The 17,915-nt window shown below is 40.4% G+C and overlaps 1 protein-coding gene across 2 annotated transcripts in view; it reads right to left on the reverse strand.

Moving 5' to 3' along the window:
- Positions 1-640: 640 nt before the first annotated feature.
- LOC124863441 (MAGUK p55 subfamily member 2-like) overlaps positions 641-17,915 on the reverse strand; it is a 30,658-nt gene continuing 13,383 nt past the window's right edge. For both annotated transcript variants that reach the window (XM_047357811.1, XM_047357810.1), the window contains 8 exons: positions 17,636-17,755; positions 17,351-17,482; positions 16,846-16,948; positions 10,500-10,568; positions 8,654-8,815; positions 8,270-8,472; positions 3,385-3,513; positions 641-3,299 (listed from right to left, as the gene is read on the reverse strand). In XM_047357811.1, coding sequence (XP_047213767.1) covers positions 3,123-3,299; positions 3,385-3,513; positions 8,270-8,472; positions 8,654-8,815; positions 10,500-10,568; positions 16,846-16,948; positions 17,351-17,482; positions 17,636-17,755 — 1,095 coding nt within the window. In that variant the 3' untranslated portion in view covers positions 641-3,122. The remainder of the gene's footprint in view (positions 3,300-3,384; positions 3,514-8,269; positions 8,473-8,653; positions 8,816-10,499; positions 10,569-16,845; positions 16,949-17,350; positions 17,483-17,635; positions 17,756-17,915) is intronic.

A 17,915-nucleotide genomic window follows, 5' to 3' on the forward strand; every position in this document is an offset into this window, starting at 1 on the left:
GCTCTTCAGTGTAGATGCTGTCAATGAGAGAAGACCCCAAATTAGCAATTTTTAGTCTTAGTAAGATGTTCAACGCAAAGCTGTGAGAGAGTGAGTGAGAGCAAGACTTCCAGAAAATAACAAGAAGGGTGAATAGAGGACAGCAAAGTTGCTTTACTTGATCCTTTTGAGCTTTCAGCCATGATTATGTAAAAGGCTGGCAGCCTTTTGGAAATTTCAAAGTTTCAATCAGGATCTACACTGTCTCGAAATACACAGAGAAGCCGATGTTATATTAATGCTAGCTGCATTAATTGCTAATATAAGATGGTAAAGACTGTTTAAAATGTAAGTTTCATATTTTTTTTATCCTTCTTTTAAAATAGTAAATTATTTATAGTGACTCTTCTCACAAACACACACCCTGATGTTGACTCTGCTCCTGAAATAAAACAGAAGGCTCGAAAATATTTAGAATTTTGTTTAAATATCTTTTGATATTATAGTTTCTAACCACAAATCAGCTAAAATCGGTATTAGCAGGTCAAAGCTTTATAAAATATCAGAGATCAGAAATTGACCGTAAAACAATGTTCAGTGTAATCTAATACAAAACTGACGTATAATGCCAAATTGTCTTGAAATAATTCACATAGTGCCATTATTTTGAACATGTTTTATACATCATGGAATGTTTCAGTTGCTCATATCAAGTACATACATTTTTACTACCTTTAGAGTACACACTATTTTAGAACTGTCAGACATATGTACTGTAAACTTATATATGAAGATACTTCTTTCTTGAATTAATTATACAGAAAAGCATCAGTCACAGAACAGAATAAAAACCCCTGTAAGATCTGAGTTACTGCTTCTGTCCTAAGATGTACCTAAATTCAGAAAGCAAAAATGCATAAAGCAAAAAAATGCTTGTATGCATCCATTTTATAGAAAAAGGACACAATGAGGTTTTGGAATGTCCTCAGGAGAGCAATAATGATATTTTCAAACTTTCAAATTGACTGGAACATAAAAGCTGGCAGAAAGACATCTGTTCCTCTTAGGCAACTTTCAGAAACTAAAACATAAATATCAACTTAGTAACTAAAATCTCTCCATAAGAAAAACTAAAACAACTGATGCCAGGTGTACTCATAAAGAATTTGATAAGCACCAGTTTTCCTTGTTTATGACTCAACATTGTGTGTTAAAATGATTCAGTAGCTGCCAGTAAAAAGGGTTCAGTAGAAAGATAAACATCTCTGCAGTTGGCACCACGAACAGTGTGGCATGTAGGCGAACCCAAGAGAACACAACAAATTTGAGGAGGGAACGTGAAAAATGGCAACATAGTTCCTGTGTTTTACACTCATGGGTTAAAGACATATATTTAAAAAAGGACTTCTGGACATGATCACTAAAGTGTCATTCAAGCTAATATAAGTACCTAGTATACCACTGTGCAGGTACAAGCTACCTACAAACTGTGTACAAGTATGAGGATCACTGAAACATAATAGTGCCAGCTTGGAATGACAGATTGTATTAGATGTGTCATTGTTAAAGAAACAATGTGCCTAATGATGTGGGTTTATAATGAGGGAGTCCAAACTATGTAATGCCTCAGTTCTCAGAACACCTGCTCCTTAGATGATCTGTGTTACTAATATCAGTTCTTCTCAGTTGTGTTGCACTTTGTAAACTAATCAGACAGTAAGGCAGTAATCGGGGATGGCTAAATGCATTCAGATTGTAACCTGTTTCAGTTGGCTTTATTAAATGCAGTTTCATGTTCACACAACCCATGTAACAGCACTCACACAGATTATTACCCTATTAATCTGTCATACAATTCTCACCACCTGCTAGACCTGCCCAGTATTACCTGTAGCATGCAAGGGGTTCATAGCAAACATATTCTCCCAGATAATACATAGTCTATCCAGCTACTGGAAAAACTGCAATTTCTTCATGTCTTGACCACCTTACCACCTCTTTACCTTCTGAAAAAATGAATGCTGCATTGGTATCACCAAATATACTAAAGGCATAGAGAGCCTGACTACCACCTGCCTAATAGTGCTGATGGTGGTCAGAGGACCCAGTGGCGCTGATTTTATGGCAGCCCCACTTCTGTAGGTCTGTCCCAGGGCAGCTGTGGCTACAATGTACCTTACCACTGCCAGTGTGTGAATGTGTGTACAAATGGGTCAATAACCGATTGTAGTGTGAAAGCGTGATAAAACGCGATACAAGCACAGACCATTTACCAATTTCAGTGTGTTGGTTGACCTTTTCCTGACAAACATCCCTGACTTGTTGAGTCATAGGGAAATACTGTTATGCTCAGTTAACATGACGATGTGTTACTGTGTTTTGTACATTTAAACACTGAACCAACATGTTCTCTAACAGAAGTTAAGTGTCTGATTTAATAAACTAAAAACCTAAGGGTGTTAAACAAAAGCTAGATCCTATGTAAGCAACATGGGTCACTTTGTTTTATATGAACGGCAGCCATACTGGAATTTAAGGAGGGGGTTGATGAAGTAACACAGGGTTTAAATAAACTGGATTCACTTTGTTACATTATTGTGTCTGGAAGTCAAAACAATAAAAAACAAAAATCAACAAAAAAGTAGAAAAATACTTTATATTTGTTGGCAAGATTCATTTTCTGTCTGATATGAATCTCTTGGCACATTGTGAAATTCTGACCCCAATTTGTTTTTTATCGAGGTCTGATCTCCTTGTGAAATGTAACAAATGACAAAATCTGCTGATATTCATAAGTAACATGTACATATACAAAGTTCTGAAGTCCTCAGATTAACAGAAACATGCATGTTCATGCACATACAGAGTCTTTTAGAGAAGACTTCATAAATGTTTCTAACAGCTCTTTGAGACTTTACTGCACCTGAAAGCTGCCTTTACCATCTAACAGGCTAAGTTCTACAAAAGGAAACCACTTTTGGTACCAAAAGGATGCAGAGTCCCCCACATTGTGACTGTGTTGTATACACATACAAATGAACACACACAGTCCTTTCTGTGTCCAGGGGCAGTTTGTCCTGGATGTCTAATCCATGGCAAGGATGCTGAAACCGATGACAAAATGTGGGCAGTTTTCTCTGTTCTTAGAACACCCACGTGACCGGGACCCACTGTGGGTTTTTGGAAACTGTTTCCAAGGCAGCTTTGACAGTGCGATACGTCTCATCAAGGTTCTCATTAATGATGGTAAGGTCAAAGAAGTGACCAAAGGCTGCCTTAATTTTGGCACTCTCATCGCAGGTCCTCTGCAGCTCTTCATCCTGCAACAGAGAACACACAGCATAGCTTTCCTCACAGTTCTGTGACACATATTTCAATGCATTACATGATTCATTTTCCTCATACCGTCAGGGCCTTCGTGACCACCCCTGCCTCTACAGCAGAGTGATTCATCGCCTTGAGCACCTCGAAGTCAGGAGACTGAAGGAATACCACATAGGGCAAGAACTCTGAGGTCCGCAGTACTTTGAGAGACTGGAAGGAGCAGGCATATGCAACATGCAAAATACATGGACAGATTAGATTTAACCTGCATATTTTATGAAAGTTAGAACTTTTTCTTTGTCTTAGAGCTCATCCAGGAGGAGTGAATGCTACAAACCTCTGACTTGATGCAATCTGTTGGGTTTGCTTAGACAGAAAAACCTTTTATCCAATTTGAATAAATAACTGAATCTGACTGCACTGTTCAATGGTTACGATTAATTGGAATGTATGAACCTGACTGTTGTGAAGTGCCTTGAGACGACATGTGTTGTGAATTGGCGCTATAGAAATAAACTGAATTGAAACTGAATTAGAGCATATATTGGAAGCAAAGTCATGACTAATAATTTCTCAAAATAATTTCTCCATGAAAGGTATCAGATCTCACAGAGAGAAAAAAGAAAGTTTCTCTGACTGTTATTAAAGTCATTTAAGAAAATAGGTGCACACCTGTTGCTTCCATAGGATCTAAGAAGGAAAGGAGCAGCCTGTTGCTGATAATCTCTTGGATTTGATTAATTGATCATGAGCAGGTGTGCATCACGTTATTGCTGCAGAAGGTTATTCTACAAGCTGTGGGCTCATGGGGAAACGGCATGTTCCTCTTGACTTTACTGACAGCCATAGGATTTTATTTCCCCATTATATGTATGAAATTATGGGAGTTTAAATTTTTTTTTTTACGGTGTCCTGTCCGGCAGAATAGCGCTCAGAATTGTTGAGTGGAGCATTACAGCTGATGCTTTAAAGCTCTGTTTGATATTTATAAAATAAACTTTATTAGAAACTGCTTTGGGATTATTTCAAATTGTTTCGGACACCGAGACAGAAACGAAAAGGAAAAAAATAAGAAGCACGAAAGAGAGAGAGGTGGGGCAAAAAGGTAAAGGGGAGAGAAGGAGAAAAGAATGGAGGAAGGATGAAGGATGTACAAGGATGAAGAGAATACAAGACAACACCCTGCTTGCTTCTACACTTGCAGAAGCATTCATATAAACAGCTTTTTTTTAACCAAAAGGTGCATGGTACCACCCCCACTGGACCTGGGACAGATACGGAGGAGATCAGAGCCATAGACATCGAAAGGCCTCCCAGAGTACAGGAACCCCAGGAGACCCATCACCGGGACCACCACAACTCCCCAGAGAAGAACAGGAGAAAGTCCCAGGGGAACCACCGAGCAGCACCTGTCTAGGTCCGAACACATACAGCCATGCACCCCGAGACCCCGGGACATATCACTTCCCAAGCAGAAGCCCGACAGAGCCCAGGGGTCCAGGCCCCGGCAAGCAGCCACCAGGAGTGAGCCGGCACACACCAAAGCACCCAGCCCAGGACACCGAGAACCACCAATACACCAGCGGGCAGAGACAACAACCACCGGCAGGTAGTGTGGCGGGGAGGTAATAGGCCCCACATTTGATCGGGGGCCTAAACTGATCCAGGAGAAGGAGCAATCCAAGACCCAACCTGACACAAAAAAACAGGTACACAGTCACAATCACACATTCCCACCCTCGTGCGTACACATAAAAACACACACACCCATGCACCCAACGTAATGACAAACAACAATGGATGCCATACACTCACTCAACTCCCCATACATGCTCTATACTCCCAGGTCCAAATGCCGATACCCCGTAGGGCCAACCAGAACCCGGACCCAGGAAGTGGTCCCCTTCCCTCTGGGGATGGAGACAGGCAGACTGCCTCAGCACCTGAACCTGGATCCTGAAAAGGTTAGTGGCTTTTCCCTTGAGTCTTTCTGAAAACCCTGACTCTTTAACAGCCACTAACCGGTCATCTCCCCTTGTGGAAGTTCTTGTCCATTCCTGCAGAGGTTTCCTGATATCCGCCAGTCTATCTGTTAAAATAAATTGTTTAAAACGCTCTTAGAGTCTGGCAAAAGTTACGGGTCCACAATATGGGGTATTGCAACCACACTGGAGGGATTTAGAGCATTAACACCCGGTTTCAGATCACACTACACCCTCTCGATAGGACTTTTAATCCAGACTTTGACTAGAACACTTCAAAACCTTTCATTTGTTTTTTTCTTTTTTTGTGGAGCCATCCAGAAGTGAACTTGCTGGTGTGGTTTGGATCATTTTTCTACTGTATAAACCGACTATCCCTTAGCAGATGGCCAAACATTCTCCTTCCTGATTTTCCATTTGAGAGCAGAATTGATAATTTTTTATGTTTTATATTACATCAATAGCAAGTTGTTTGGGTTCTGAAGTTGCAATTAAACCCTAGACCATCACAGTAGCACCACCAGTTTGTCCGATCAAGGTTCTTTTTTAAATAAATGCTATTTTAGGTTTACACAAGATGTAATGGAACACAGCTTCAAAAACCATTCCAATTTTGTTCATTAGTCCACATTAAAAGGTCTTGGACCATCAAGATGTTTTTTGGCAAATGTGAGAAAGGCCTTTGGCTTCTTTTGGGTCAGCAGTGGTTTTGGCCTTGGAGCTCTCCCATGGATGCCATTTTGCCCAGTCTCTTTCTTTTTGTTGGATCATCCACCCTGGCCTTAACTAAGACAAGTGAGGTCCACAGTGCTGGGTTTTTTGTGACCTCCTGGATCAGTTTTGGTTAGGAAAATCTAAATCAGATGTTCAAATAATAATCACTGTAATTTAATGATTTAACAAGGGAGGGCAGTTATATTTTCCCAAAGGACCATGTTGGTTTGGATGGATTTAAAATTGAAAGCTGCTTCTGTATTTCCTCAGGATGTCATTGCCTGATATTAAAGTTTGTCGATTGTAAACATTTAACTGTGACAAATAGCGAAAATGGAACAAATCTGTAAGGGGACAAACACTTTTTCATGGAACTAAAGAGCTGAGTGCCATCGGCTGCTAAACAGCAACACAAATATGTTAAATATACAGGTCCTTCTCAAAATATTAGCATATTGTGATAAAGTTCATTATTTTCCATAATGTCATGATGGAAATTTAACATTCATATATTTTAGATTCATTGCACACTAACTGAAATATTTCAGGTCTTTTATTGTCTTAATACGGATGATTTTGGCATACAGCTCATGAAAACCCAAAATTCCTATCTCACAAAATTAGCATATTTCATCCGACCAATAAAAGAAAAGTGTTTTTTATACAAAAAACGTCAACCTTCAAATAATCATGTACAGTTATGCACTCAATACTTGGTCGGGAATCCTTTTGCAGAAATGACTGCTTCAATGCGGCGTGGCATGGAGGCAATCAGCCTGTGGCACTGCTGAGGTCTTATGGAGGCCCAGGATGCTTCGATAGCGGCCTTTAGCTCATCCAGAGTGTTGGGTCTTGAGTCTCTCAACGTTCTCTTCACAATATCCCACAGATTCTCTATGGGGTTCAGGTCAGGAGAGTTGGCAGGCCAATTGAGCACAGTGATACCATGGTCAGTAAACCATTTACCAGTGGTTTTGGCACTGTGAGCAGGTGCCAGGTCATGCTGAAAAATGAAATCTTCATCTCCATAAAGCTTTTCAGCAGATGGAAGCATGAAGTGCTCCAAAATCTCCTGATAGCTAGCTGCATTGACCCTGCCCTTGATAAAACACAGTGGACCAACACCAGCAGCTGACACGGCACCCCAGACCATCACTGACTGTGGGTACTTGACACTGGACTTCTGGCATTTTGGCATTTCCTTCTCCCCAGTCTTCCTCCAGACTCTGGCACCTTGATTTCTGAATGACATGCAGAATTTGCTTTCATCCGAAAAAAGTACTTTGGACCACTGAGCAACAGTCCAGTGCTGCTTTTCTGTAGCCCAGGTCAGGCGCTTCTGCCGCTGTTTCTGGTTCAAAAGTGGCTTGACCTGGGGAATGCGGCACCTGTAGCCCATTTCCTGCACACGCCTGTGCACGGTGGCTCTGGATGTTTCTACTCCAGACTCAGTCCACTGCTTCCGCGGGTCCCCCAAGGTCTGGAATCGGCCCTTCTCCACAATCTTCCTCAGGGTCCGGTCACCTCTTCTCGTTGTGCAGCGTTTTCTGCCACACTTTTTCCTTCCCACAGACTTCCCACTGAGGTGCCTTGATACAGCACTCTGGGAACAGCCTATTCGTTCAGAAATGTCTTTCTGTGTCTTACCCTCTTGCTTGAGGGTGTCAATAGTGGCCTTCTGGACAGCAGTCAGGTCGGCAGTCTTACCCATGATTGGGGTTTTGAGTGATGAACCAGGCTGGGAGTTTTAAAGGCCTCAGGAATCTTTTGCAGGTGTTTAGAGTTAACTCGTTGATTCAGATGATTAGGTTCATAGCTCGTTTAGAGACCCTTTTAATGATATGCTAATTTTGTGAGATAGGAATTTTGGGTTTTCATGAGCTGTATGCCAAAATCATCTGTATTAAGACAATAAAAGACCTGAAATATTTCAGTTAGTGTGCAATGAATCTAAAATATATGAATGTTACATTTTCATCATTACATTATGGAAAATAATTAACTTTATCACAATATGCTAATATTTTGAGAAGGACCTGTACAGTGCAAGCTTTAGGTGCTTCTTGGCATGGCAGCTAAAAAACAAATGGATGATTATGGCTGACCTTCATTTCTCAGCTTTGCTCCACATCTGGAAATTGGGAAAATAACTCTGACAACACCTTTACTTCCAGGGTCAACATTAAAAGATGACAAATTTAGGCCAGTAATACTGGTATAAAGTAACTGGTTTTAAAATCATAAGGAGCATGTGAACAATGTCTGTATACCTGTAGGTTGGCATCCAGTATGCAGACGCGTCCTGCCTCCACCACTTCGTGTATTGAGTCAATCTTTAAACCATACAAGTTGCCTTCATACTCTCCATATTCAAGATAGTGGCCATTCTTGATGTCAGCCTCCATCTTAGTGCGGCTTGTGAAAGCATACATTCGACTCTCACCTTCACCCTTTTTGGGCTTTCTGGAGGTGTCTGGATAGAGATGAAAACACAACTATTACCAGGGTTCTAACCCAAGACTTTCAAAGAAAGCATAGCTATTGTCCTTATAATGATAAAGCATTTAAGATAAAAGGGTAGAGTAGAAATACGACAAATTCTTCTTAATGTATCCACTAAGCTTCAAGTCAAGCAATAAAATCAGATGTCATACATGGGATGGTGGTGCCAAAGAGTTGTGGATCTCTCAGCAGAAGCTTGGCCTTCAGTCTGCGCCTCCCAACTCCCTGAGCACCGATTAGAACCAAAGTTTTTCTTTTAAATGGTGGGACCTTTGCCACCTCCTCATACAGCAGGATTTCATGTCTATCAAATTCTGAATGAAATGAAAGGTTAAATGATAGGACATATGCAGATTAGTTAAGAATCACTCAGGAAGAAATGTACAGTGCCTTGCGAAAGTACTCAGCCCCCTTGAACTGGTCAACCTCTTGCCACGTTTCAGGCTCCAAACATAAAGATATAAAATTTATTTTTTGTGAAGAATCAACAACAAGTGGGACACAATCATGAAGTGGAATGAAATTTATTGGATGTGTCAAACGTTTTTAACAAATAAAAAACTGAAAAGTGGGGCGTGCACTATTATTCGGTCCCTTTACTTTCAGTGCAGCAAACTCACTCCAGAAGTTCAGTGAGGATCTCTGAATGATCCAATGTTGTCCCAAATGACTGATGATGATAAATAGAATCCACCTGTGTGTCATCAAGTCTCCGTATAAACGCACCTGCTCTGTGATAGTCTCAGGGTTCTGTTCAAAGCGCAGAGAGCATCATGAAGACCAAGGAACACAGAAGCAGGTCCGAGATACTGTTGTGGAGAAGTTTAAAGCTGGATTTTGATACAAAAAGATTTCCCAAGCTTTAAACATCCCAAGGAGCACTGTGCAAGCAATCATATTGAAATGGAAGGAGTATCAGACCACTGCAAATCTGCCAAGACCCGGCCGTCCCTCTAAACTTTCATCTCAAACAAGGAGAAGACTGATCAGAGATGCAGCCAAGAGGTCCATGATCACTCTGGATGAACTGCAGAGATCTACAGCTGAGGTGGGAGAGTCTGTCCATAGGACAACAATCAGTCGTACACTGTACAAATCTGGCCTTTATGGAAGAGTGGCAAGAAGAAAGACATTTCTCAAAGATAACCATAAAAGTCTCGTTTAAAGTTTGCCACAAGCCACCTGGGAGACACACCAAACATGTGGAAGAAGGTGCTCTGGTCAGATGAAATCAAAATCAAACTGTTTGGCCACAATGCAAAACGATATGTTTGGTGTAAAAACAACACAGCTCATCACCCTGAACACACCATCCCCACTGTCAAACATGGTGGTGGCAGCATCATGGTTTGGGCCTGTTTTTCATTCGGGAAGAAAACCTGTTGGAGTCTGCAAGAGACCTGAGACTGGGATGGAGATTTATCTTCCAACAAGACAATGATCTAAAACATAAAGCCAAATCTACAATGGAATGGTTCACAAATAAACGTATCCAGGTATTGGAATGGCTAAGTCAAAGTCCAGACCTGAATCCAATTGAGAATCTGTGGAGAGAGCTGAAGACTGCTGTTCACAAATGCTCTCCATCCAACCTCACTGAGCTCAAGCTGTTTTGCAAGGAAGAATGGGCAAGAATTTCAGTCTCTCGATGTGCAAAATTGATAGGGACATACCTCATGCGACTTGCAGCTATAACTGCAGCAAAGGGTGGCGCTACAAAGTATTAACTCAAGGGGGCGAATAATATTGCACGCTCCACTTTTCAGTTTTTTATTTGCTAAAAAAGTTTGACACATCCAATAAATTTCATTCCACTTTACGATTGTTTCCCACTTGTTGATTCTTCACAAAAAATTTGAATTTTATATCTTTATGTTTGAAGCCTGAAATGTGGCAAGAGGTTGAAAAGTTCAAGGGGGTCGAATACTTTCGCAAGGCACTGTACAATTTTAGAACTAGGAAATTAAAAAACAGCACATAGAGAAATCCCACTTTTACCTGCATTTTTTGTGGTCACATACATCATCTTTTTCTTTTTCTTCACTCCAAGACCAGTGCAAAGATTTCCTGTCACATCATAATAAAACAGCTTTTATGTAGCCAGACTTGCTTTAGCTTATTGAAATGCTTTATGGTTCACTCCACCAGCTCAGTGTTAAGTGTTCAAGTACAGAAACCACAAAGATTGGGAAATGAAATATACCACTTTGGAATGATCCATATGTTATATATTCTTATTGTTCTCATATCAAATGATATATAAAGACAGAAACTAGAATATATAGTGCTTGCAAAAATATTCACACTCATGAGGGTGTGAATACTTTTGAAAGGCTGTATCGAACAACTCATCAGGCCTCCTGACTAGAAAAACAAGTATAGCTCAAAAAATTTGAATATTGTTTAAAAATATTTATGCCACTCATTTTAGAAAGTGGAACTTATATAGTATGTGGATCATTACACAGAGTGAGATTTTTCTTTCTTTTGTTCTTGTAAAAATAAAAAAAGAATTAAGAGTGCTTCACCTCACTGTCAAGATCATTCCACAAACTAACACCCTTAACTGAAATACATCTTTCCATCCACACAGTTCTACATCTATTTTTTTTTTAAGAGCTCAGTTCCTTTTAAATTATATTTACTTTTCCCTTTTAATAAGTCTGATTTGAATGTTGTTTGGTAACGTTTTCTTATGAGCTTTGTACATATTTCAATTTCAATCAACTCATGAATTTTCAGTAAATATAACTGTATAAATGGTGGATTTGTATAATCTCTATATCCACTTCCACTAATAACTGACAGCTCTTTTCTGTAAGAGGAAGTTTGAATTTATATATGTTTTACAGGCGCTACCCCACACTTCCACACAATACGTCAGATATGGTACAATCGATTCATTATACAATATATAAAAAGCCTTTTTGTTCAGAATATCCTTGACCTTATTTATTAAAGCAATGGTTTTAGATATTTTACCTTTTATATAATTTATAGAAGGTTCCCATGACAAATGCTCATCAATAAGAACACCCAATTTTATATTTTTGCTGTGTTCCTGACATGCCCTATGGCTTTCTTTTGTCAACGGTTATCTTCTTGCCACTCTTCTATAAATGCCAGATTTGGAGGGACCATTTTAGCAAAGAGGTGTACAGGGGTTGGACAATGAAAATGAAACACCTGTCATTTTAGTGTGGGAGGTTTCATGGCTATATTGGACCAGCCTGGTAGCCAGTCTTCATTGATTGCACATTGCACCAGTAAGAGCAGAGTGTGAAGGTTCAATTAGCAGGGTAAGAGCACAGTTTTACTCAAAATATGGAAATGCACACAACATTATGGGTGACATACCAGAGTTCAAAAGAAGACAAATTGTTGGTGCACGTCTTGCTGGCGCATCTGTGACCAAGACAGCAAGTCTTTGTGATGTATCAAGAGCCACGGTATCCAGGGTAATGTCAGCATACCACCAAGAAGGACCAACCACATCCAACAGGATTAACTGTGGACGCAAGAGGAAGCTGTCTGAAAGGGATGCTCGGGTGCTAACCCGGATTGTATCCAAAAAACATAAAGCCACGGCTGCCCGAATCACGGCAGAATTAAATGTGCATCTCAACTTTCCTGTTTCCACCAGAACTGTCCGTTGGGAGCTCCACAGGGTCAATATACACGGCCGGGCTGCTATAGCCAAACCTTTGGTCACTCATGCCAATGCCAAACGTCGGTTTCAATGGTGCAAGGAGCACAAATCTTGGGCTGTGGACAATGTGAAACATGTATTGTTCTCTGATGAGTCCACCTTTACTGTTTTCCCCACATCCAGGAGAGTTACGGTGTGGAGAAGCCCCAAAGAAGCGTACCACCCAGACTGTTGCATGCCCAGAGTGAAGCATGGGGGTGGATCACTGATGGTTTGGGCTGCCATATCATGGCATTCCCTTGGCCCAATACTTGTGCTAGATGGGCGCGTCACTGCCAAGGACTGCCGAACCATTCTTGAGGACCATGTGCATCCAGTGGTTCAAACATTGTATCCTGAAGGCGGTGCCGTGTATCAGGATGACAATGCACCAATACACACAGCAAGACTGGTGAAAGATTGGTTTGATGAACATGAAAGTGAAGTTGAACATCTCCCATGGCCTGCACAGTCACCAGATCTAAATATTATTGAGCCACTTTGGGGTGTTTTGGAGGAGCAAGTCAGGAAACGTTTTCCTCCACCAGTATCACATAGTGACCTGGCCACTATCCTGCAAGAAGAATGGCTTAAAATCCCTCTGACCACTGTGCAGGACTTGTAGATGTCATTCCCAAGACGAATTGATGCTGTATTGGCTGCAAAAGGAGGCCCTACACCATACTAATAAATTATTGTGGTCTAAAACCAGGTGTTTCAGTTTCATTGTCCAACCCCTGTACTGCATCAATGTGGCGTGACATGGAGGCAAACAGCCTGTGGTTCTGCTGAGGTATAATTGAAGTCCAGGTTGCTTTAATAGTGGCCTTCAGGTCATCTGCATTGTTGGTTCTGGTATCTCTCATCCTCCTCTTGACAATGCTCCATAGATTCTCTATGGGGTTCAGCTTAGGCCAGTTAGTTGGCCAATCAAGCACAGTAACACCATGGTCATGGAACCAGCTTTCAGTATCTTTGGCAGTGTGGGCCAGTATCAGGTCCTGCTGGAAAATGAAATCAGCATCTCCATAAAACTTCTCAGCAGAACTAAGCATGAAGTGCTCTAAAATTTTCTTGTTGACAGCTGCATGGACTGTAGACAGAAAACACAGTGGACCAGAACCAGCAGATGACATGGCACCCCAAACCATCACTGACTGTGAAAACGTCACACTGGACTTTAAGTAAAATGTATTCTGTGCCTCTCCACTCTTCCCCTGGACTCTGGGTCATTGATCACCAAATAAAATGCCCCAAATTCTTGAAAGGATTTTGTTTGACAATACTCTCAAGACTGAGGTTTACTCCGTTGCTGAAACCTTTCCTAGCACACTTTTTCCTTCCACTCAACTTTTTATTGATATGCCAGCTTCTTTAACAATGACCTTTTGTGGCTTACCGTTCCTGTTAAGGGTATTAATAACTGTCTGTTGGACAACTGGGTCCATTAGTAATAAACAATCAAGCTTAAAAGCTATAAACTGTCAGGTACAACCAGACACAGAGTTAATATCAACAACTAAGTCATATAAACTGGCTTTACTGAACATTAGATCTCTGTCAAGAAAATCATTTTTAATCAATGACTTCATTACTGACCACGATCTTGATGTTATGTTTTTAACAGAAACATTGTTACATGAATTTAATGAAGCTCCCATTCTGATAGAGGCGACACCTCCGAACTACAATTTTCTTTGTGAGAGCAGACAGCAAAGAAAAGGTGGAGGGGCCACTTTGTTTAAAGATTTCTTAGAGTGTAAAAAAGTATTTCTGGGCAAATTTGACTCTTTTGAATATTTGGGTCTCCAGGTAAAGAGCCCTGTCCGAACAATGTTCTTGAATATTTACAGGCCTCCTAAGTCCAAAACAAACCTTATCATTGATTTTAATGAGCTTTTATCTGTGATATGTGTTGATTATGACTGTTTAATTATTGTGGGAGACTTCAACATTCACATGGACAATCCTGAAGACAGAGGTGCAATAGATCTATGTGACACTCTTAGAAATTTTGGTTTGACTCAACATGTTAAACAGCAAACGCACAAACAGGGACATATTTTGGACTTGATCATCACTAAGGGTCTAAACATTTCCAAGGTGTCTGTAACTGATGTTGCTCTATCTGACCACTTTTCTGTTATTTTTGAAAGCATCATTTGCAATGACTCAGTTTGCCAAAGAGACATGATAAGAAAACGCATCTTTAAGGACGGTGCTGCTGAAACCTTTAACCAGATTTACTCTTCTACCTCCACTTTGCCCTGTAACACTGTAGATGAGCTGGTAGATAACTTTCATTCTAAAATCTTGGACATCATTGATTCAATTGCTCCAATTAAAGTGAAAGTCGTTTCTGGGAAGAAAATGTCTCCATGGAGAAGTGCTCCACCAGTCAAAAGTGAAAAAAAGGAGTGTCGGAAAGCTGAATGCAGGTGGCGAAAGACTGGAGTCCAGGTTCACTATATTATCTATAAAGAGAGACTATACAGATATAACCCACAACTGAAAAATGCAAGGGAATCCTTCTTTTCTGAGATCATCGGCAAAAACATTAACAATGCTCGTGCTTTATTTGCCACGGTCAACAGGTTAACAAACCCTCCTGTAACTGTAGCATCTGAACTCCACTCTACCAGGGCCTGCAATGAATTTGCTAAATTCTTTACTGAAAAAACCCAAAAGATCAGAGAGGCAGTCAGCACATCAACTCCAGTACCAAAGTTGTCTCCAACTAGAACTGATTTTGACAAAATTTCCCAATTTCACCAAATAAACTGCAAAATCTTAGAAGAAATCGTACAGCAACTAAGCTCTTCTTCCTGCTGTCTCGATCTTTTATCCACAGCTTTCCTTAAGAAAGCTTTGCCTGTAATAACATCTGATTTAACACAAATAATAAACACGTCCCTTTTGTCAGGTGTTTTCCCCCAGGCCCTGAAAACAGCAATTATCAAACCTCTATTGAAAAAGAGCAACTTGGACAAGCTGCTACTACAGAACTACAGGCCTATATCAAACCTCCTCTTCATCAGTAAGATTATTGAAAAGCTGTATTTCAGCAGTTAAACAACTTCCTAACAACGACCAACCACTTCGATGTCTTCCAGTCAGGCTTCCTGCTCACCACAGTCCAGAGACTGCTCTTGTCAAGGTGTTCAATGACATCCGTATAAATGCAGACTGTGGAAGAACCACAGCGCTGGTATTATTGGACCTTAGTGCTGCATCACTCCATTTTATTAGAGCGCCTGGAAAACTGGGTCGGCCTTTCTGGCACTCAATTGGTTTAAATCCTACTTGAAGGACAGGGACTTTTTTGTGTCAGTAGGTAACTTTACATCAGAGAGCACAAAAATCACATGTGGCGTTCCCCAAGGGTCCATCTTAGGGCCCCTCCTATTCAATATCTACATGCTCCCCCTAACTCAGATTTTAATAAACAACAACGTAAGTTATCATAACTATGCAGATGACACACAGCTATATGTTACCATGTCACCAGGTGACCATGAACCCATTCAAGCGCTGGGTAAATGCTTAGAAGAAATCAATTCATGGATGTACCAAAGATTTCTTCAGCTGAATCAAAACAAAACTGAAGTAATAATCTTTGGACCAAAGGAAGAGCATTTAAAAGTTAGCACACAGCTTCAGTTAATACAGCTAGAAACCACCAGTCAGGCTCGAAACCTGGGTATAGTGATGGACTCAGACCTGAACCTTCAGAGGCACATAAAGACAGTAACAAGGTCAGCCTTTTATCACCTAAAGAACATCTCCAGGATTAAAGGACTAATGTCTCAGCAGGACCTTGAAAAACTAATTCATGCATTCATCTTTAGTAGAATTGATTACTGCAACGGTGTCTTCACAGGTCTGCCTAAAAAGTCGATCAGACAGCTGCAGTTGATCCAGAACGCTGCTGCCCGCGTCCTCACTAGAACTAAGAAAGTGGAGAACATCACCCCGGTTCTAAAGTCCCTAAACTGGCTCCCTGTAGCTCAGAGAATAGAGTTTAAAATACTTCTGTTAGTCTATAAATCACTGAATGGCTTAGCACCAAAACACATTACAGACTTGTTGTCTGTGTATCAACCACCCAGACCTCGCAGGTCTTCTGGCTCAAATCTACTCTGCAGAACCAGAACCAAACATGGAGAAGCAGCTTTTAGTTCTTATGCTCCACTAATCTGGAATAAACTCCCAGAAAACTGTAAAAGCGACGAAACTCTAAGTTGCTTTAAATCAAGATTAAAAACTTATTTGTTTAGAGTGGCCTTTGAATGTATTATCTAAACATTATTAGTTAAGTTTTCAGTCCAATTTTCTTTTCATTTTCTTATCCATCATTCTATTTTCTTTATTTTATTTTTATTTTTTTAAATTAACTCTGTTGTTTAATTTCCTGTATCATTGTAATGTTTTTCCATATGTACAGCGCCTTGAGTGCCTTGTTGCTGAAAAGCGCTATATAAATAAACTTGACTAGACTTTTGACAAAAAATATTGAACATTTTCATGATACTCAAATTTTTGGAGCCGTATTTGTACTGCGTATTTACAGGACAGACTTGGGAACATACCAGTAGATGGGAGCAAATCACAGTTATTGGAGTTTAAATCTGACTTGTGTTCTTTTAGTTCATGTACCTGCAGGTGCCAGCTCCACATCTTTCTTGACAAAAGCTTTTCTTTTCTCCTCCAACATCTGACTGGGGATCAGCCCAGCACTGCCACCCTCCACATGACGGGCCTGACCAAAACATACACTGGTGTTCAAAATATTAGTGTGTTTAAAAAAAAAAGGGTGTAATGTTCACAAGCTTCTAAATTAGCTTTTATTTCCACACCCACAGAGGCTTTAGGAAAACTGCACAGTGTATTCTGAGTAAAAACATGAAGAAGGCGTGTGGCGTAGCAGTAGAGCACGCTACCCATTTACAGAGTCCCTGGTTCCAATCCCAACCCCAGCAACCTGTGCTGTATGTCTTTTTTGTCATGTAGGAATATCATTTCCTTGTGAATGATCTGATAAGTGAACATAACTTCACATAGAAATACTTGTTATCACTTTAAGCAAACAAAGCAAAGAAAGTGAAATTTTCATGGTTTATAAACTTTTAAACTAATTTCTTTTTGTTTTGTACATACATACCTGCCACCAGTTGATATCATCTTGGTTGACTATCTGAAGGATGTCTCCTGTTTCAAACCTTAAACCTGCTTCCTTACAAGGAATCAGGGTGTCACTGGCTGGGTCATAGTCATAGAGACACTTGAAAAACACCTGGACAAATTCAAACAAACAGGAGGCTTTATGTAATGGTTTTCCCCATTCATTGATTTACCAGGAAATGAATTCATTTGAGATGAGAATAATTTTAAACGGACCACCAGAAAGCCTATAATGGGAGTTGTAACCTGGTAGTGTTTGTGTCACCTGTCTTGGTGGAATGGTCTCGTGGTAACTGGGCAGTATCTTCAGAACTACAATTCCACTGGCTGCTTGTAGCTCCTCCAGCAACACTCTGGGGTCCTGGCTCAGGTCTCGCCCATTCACCTGTCAGACGAAAAGGAAAAGAAAGAAATCTGCTAAATTAAATTATTCACGAAGCTCGTCTCTAGGATAAAGCGTTTTTTTAAATTAACTGTCACATACAATTAAGTATAAAGCTGGATGGACCAATCATCGTTTTGTTGCTGATTTCTGATCTCCACAT

The sequence above is a fragment of the Girardinichthys multiradiatus genome, chromosome X, assembly GCF_021462225.1.
Source record: "Girardinichthys multiradiatus isolate DD_20200921_A chromosome X, DD_fGirMul_XY1, whole genome shotgun sequence".
Taxonomy (NCBI): domain Eukaryota; kingdom Metazoa; phylum Chordata; class Actinopteri; order Cyprinodontiformes; family Goodeidae; genus Girardinichthys; species Girardinichthys multiradiatus.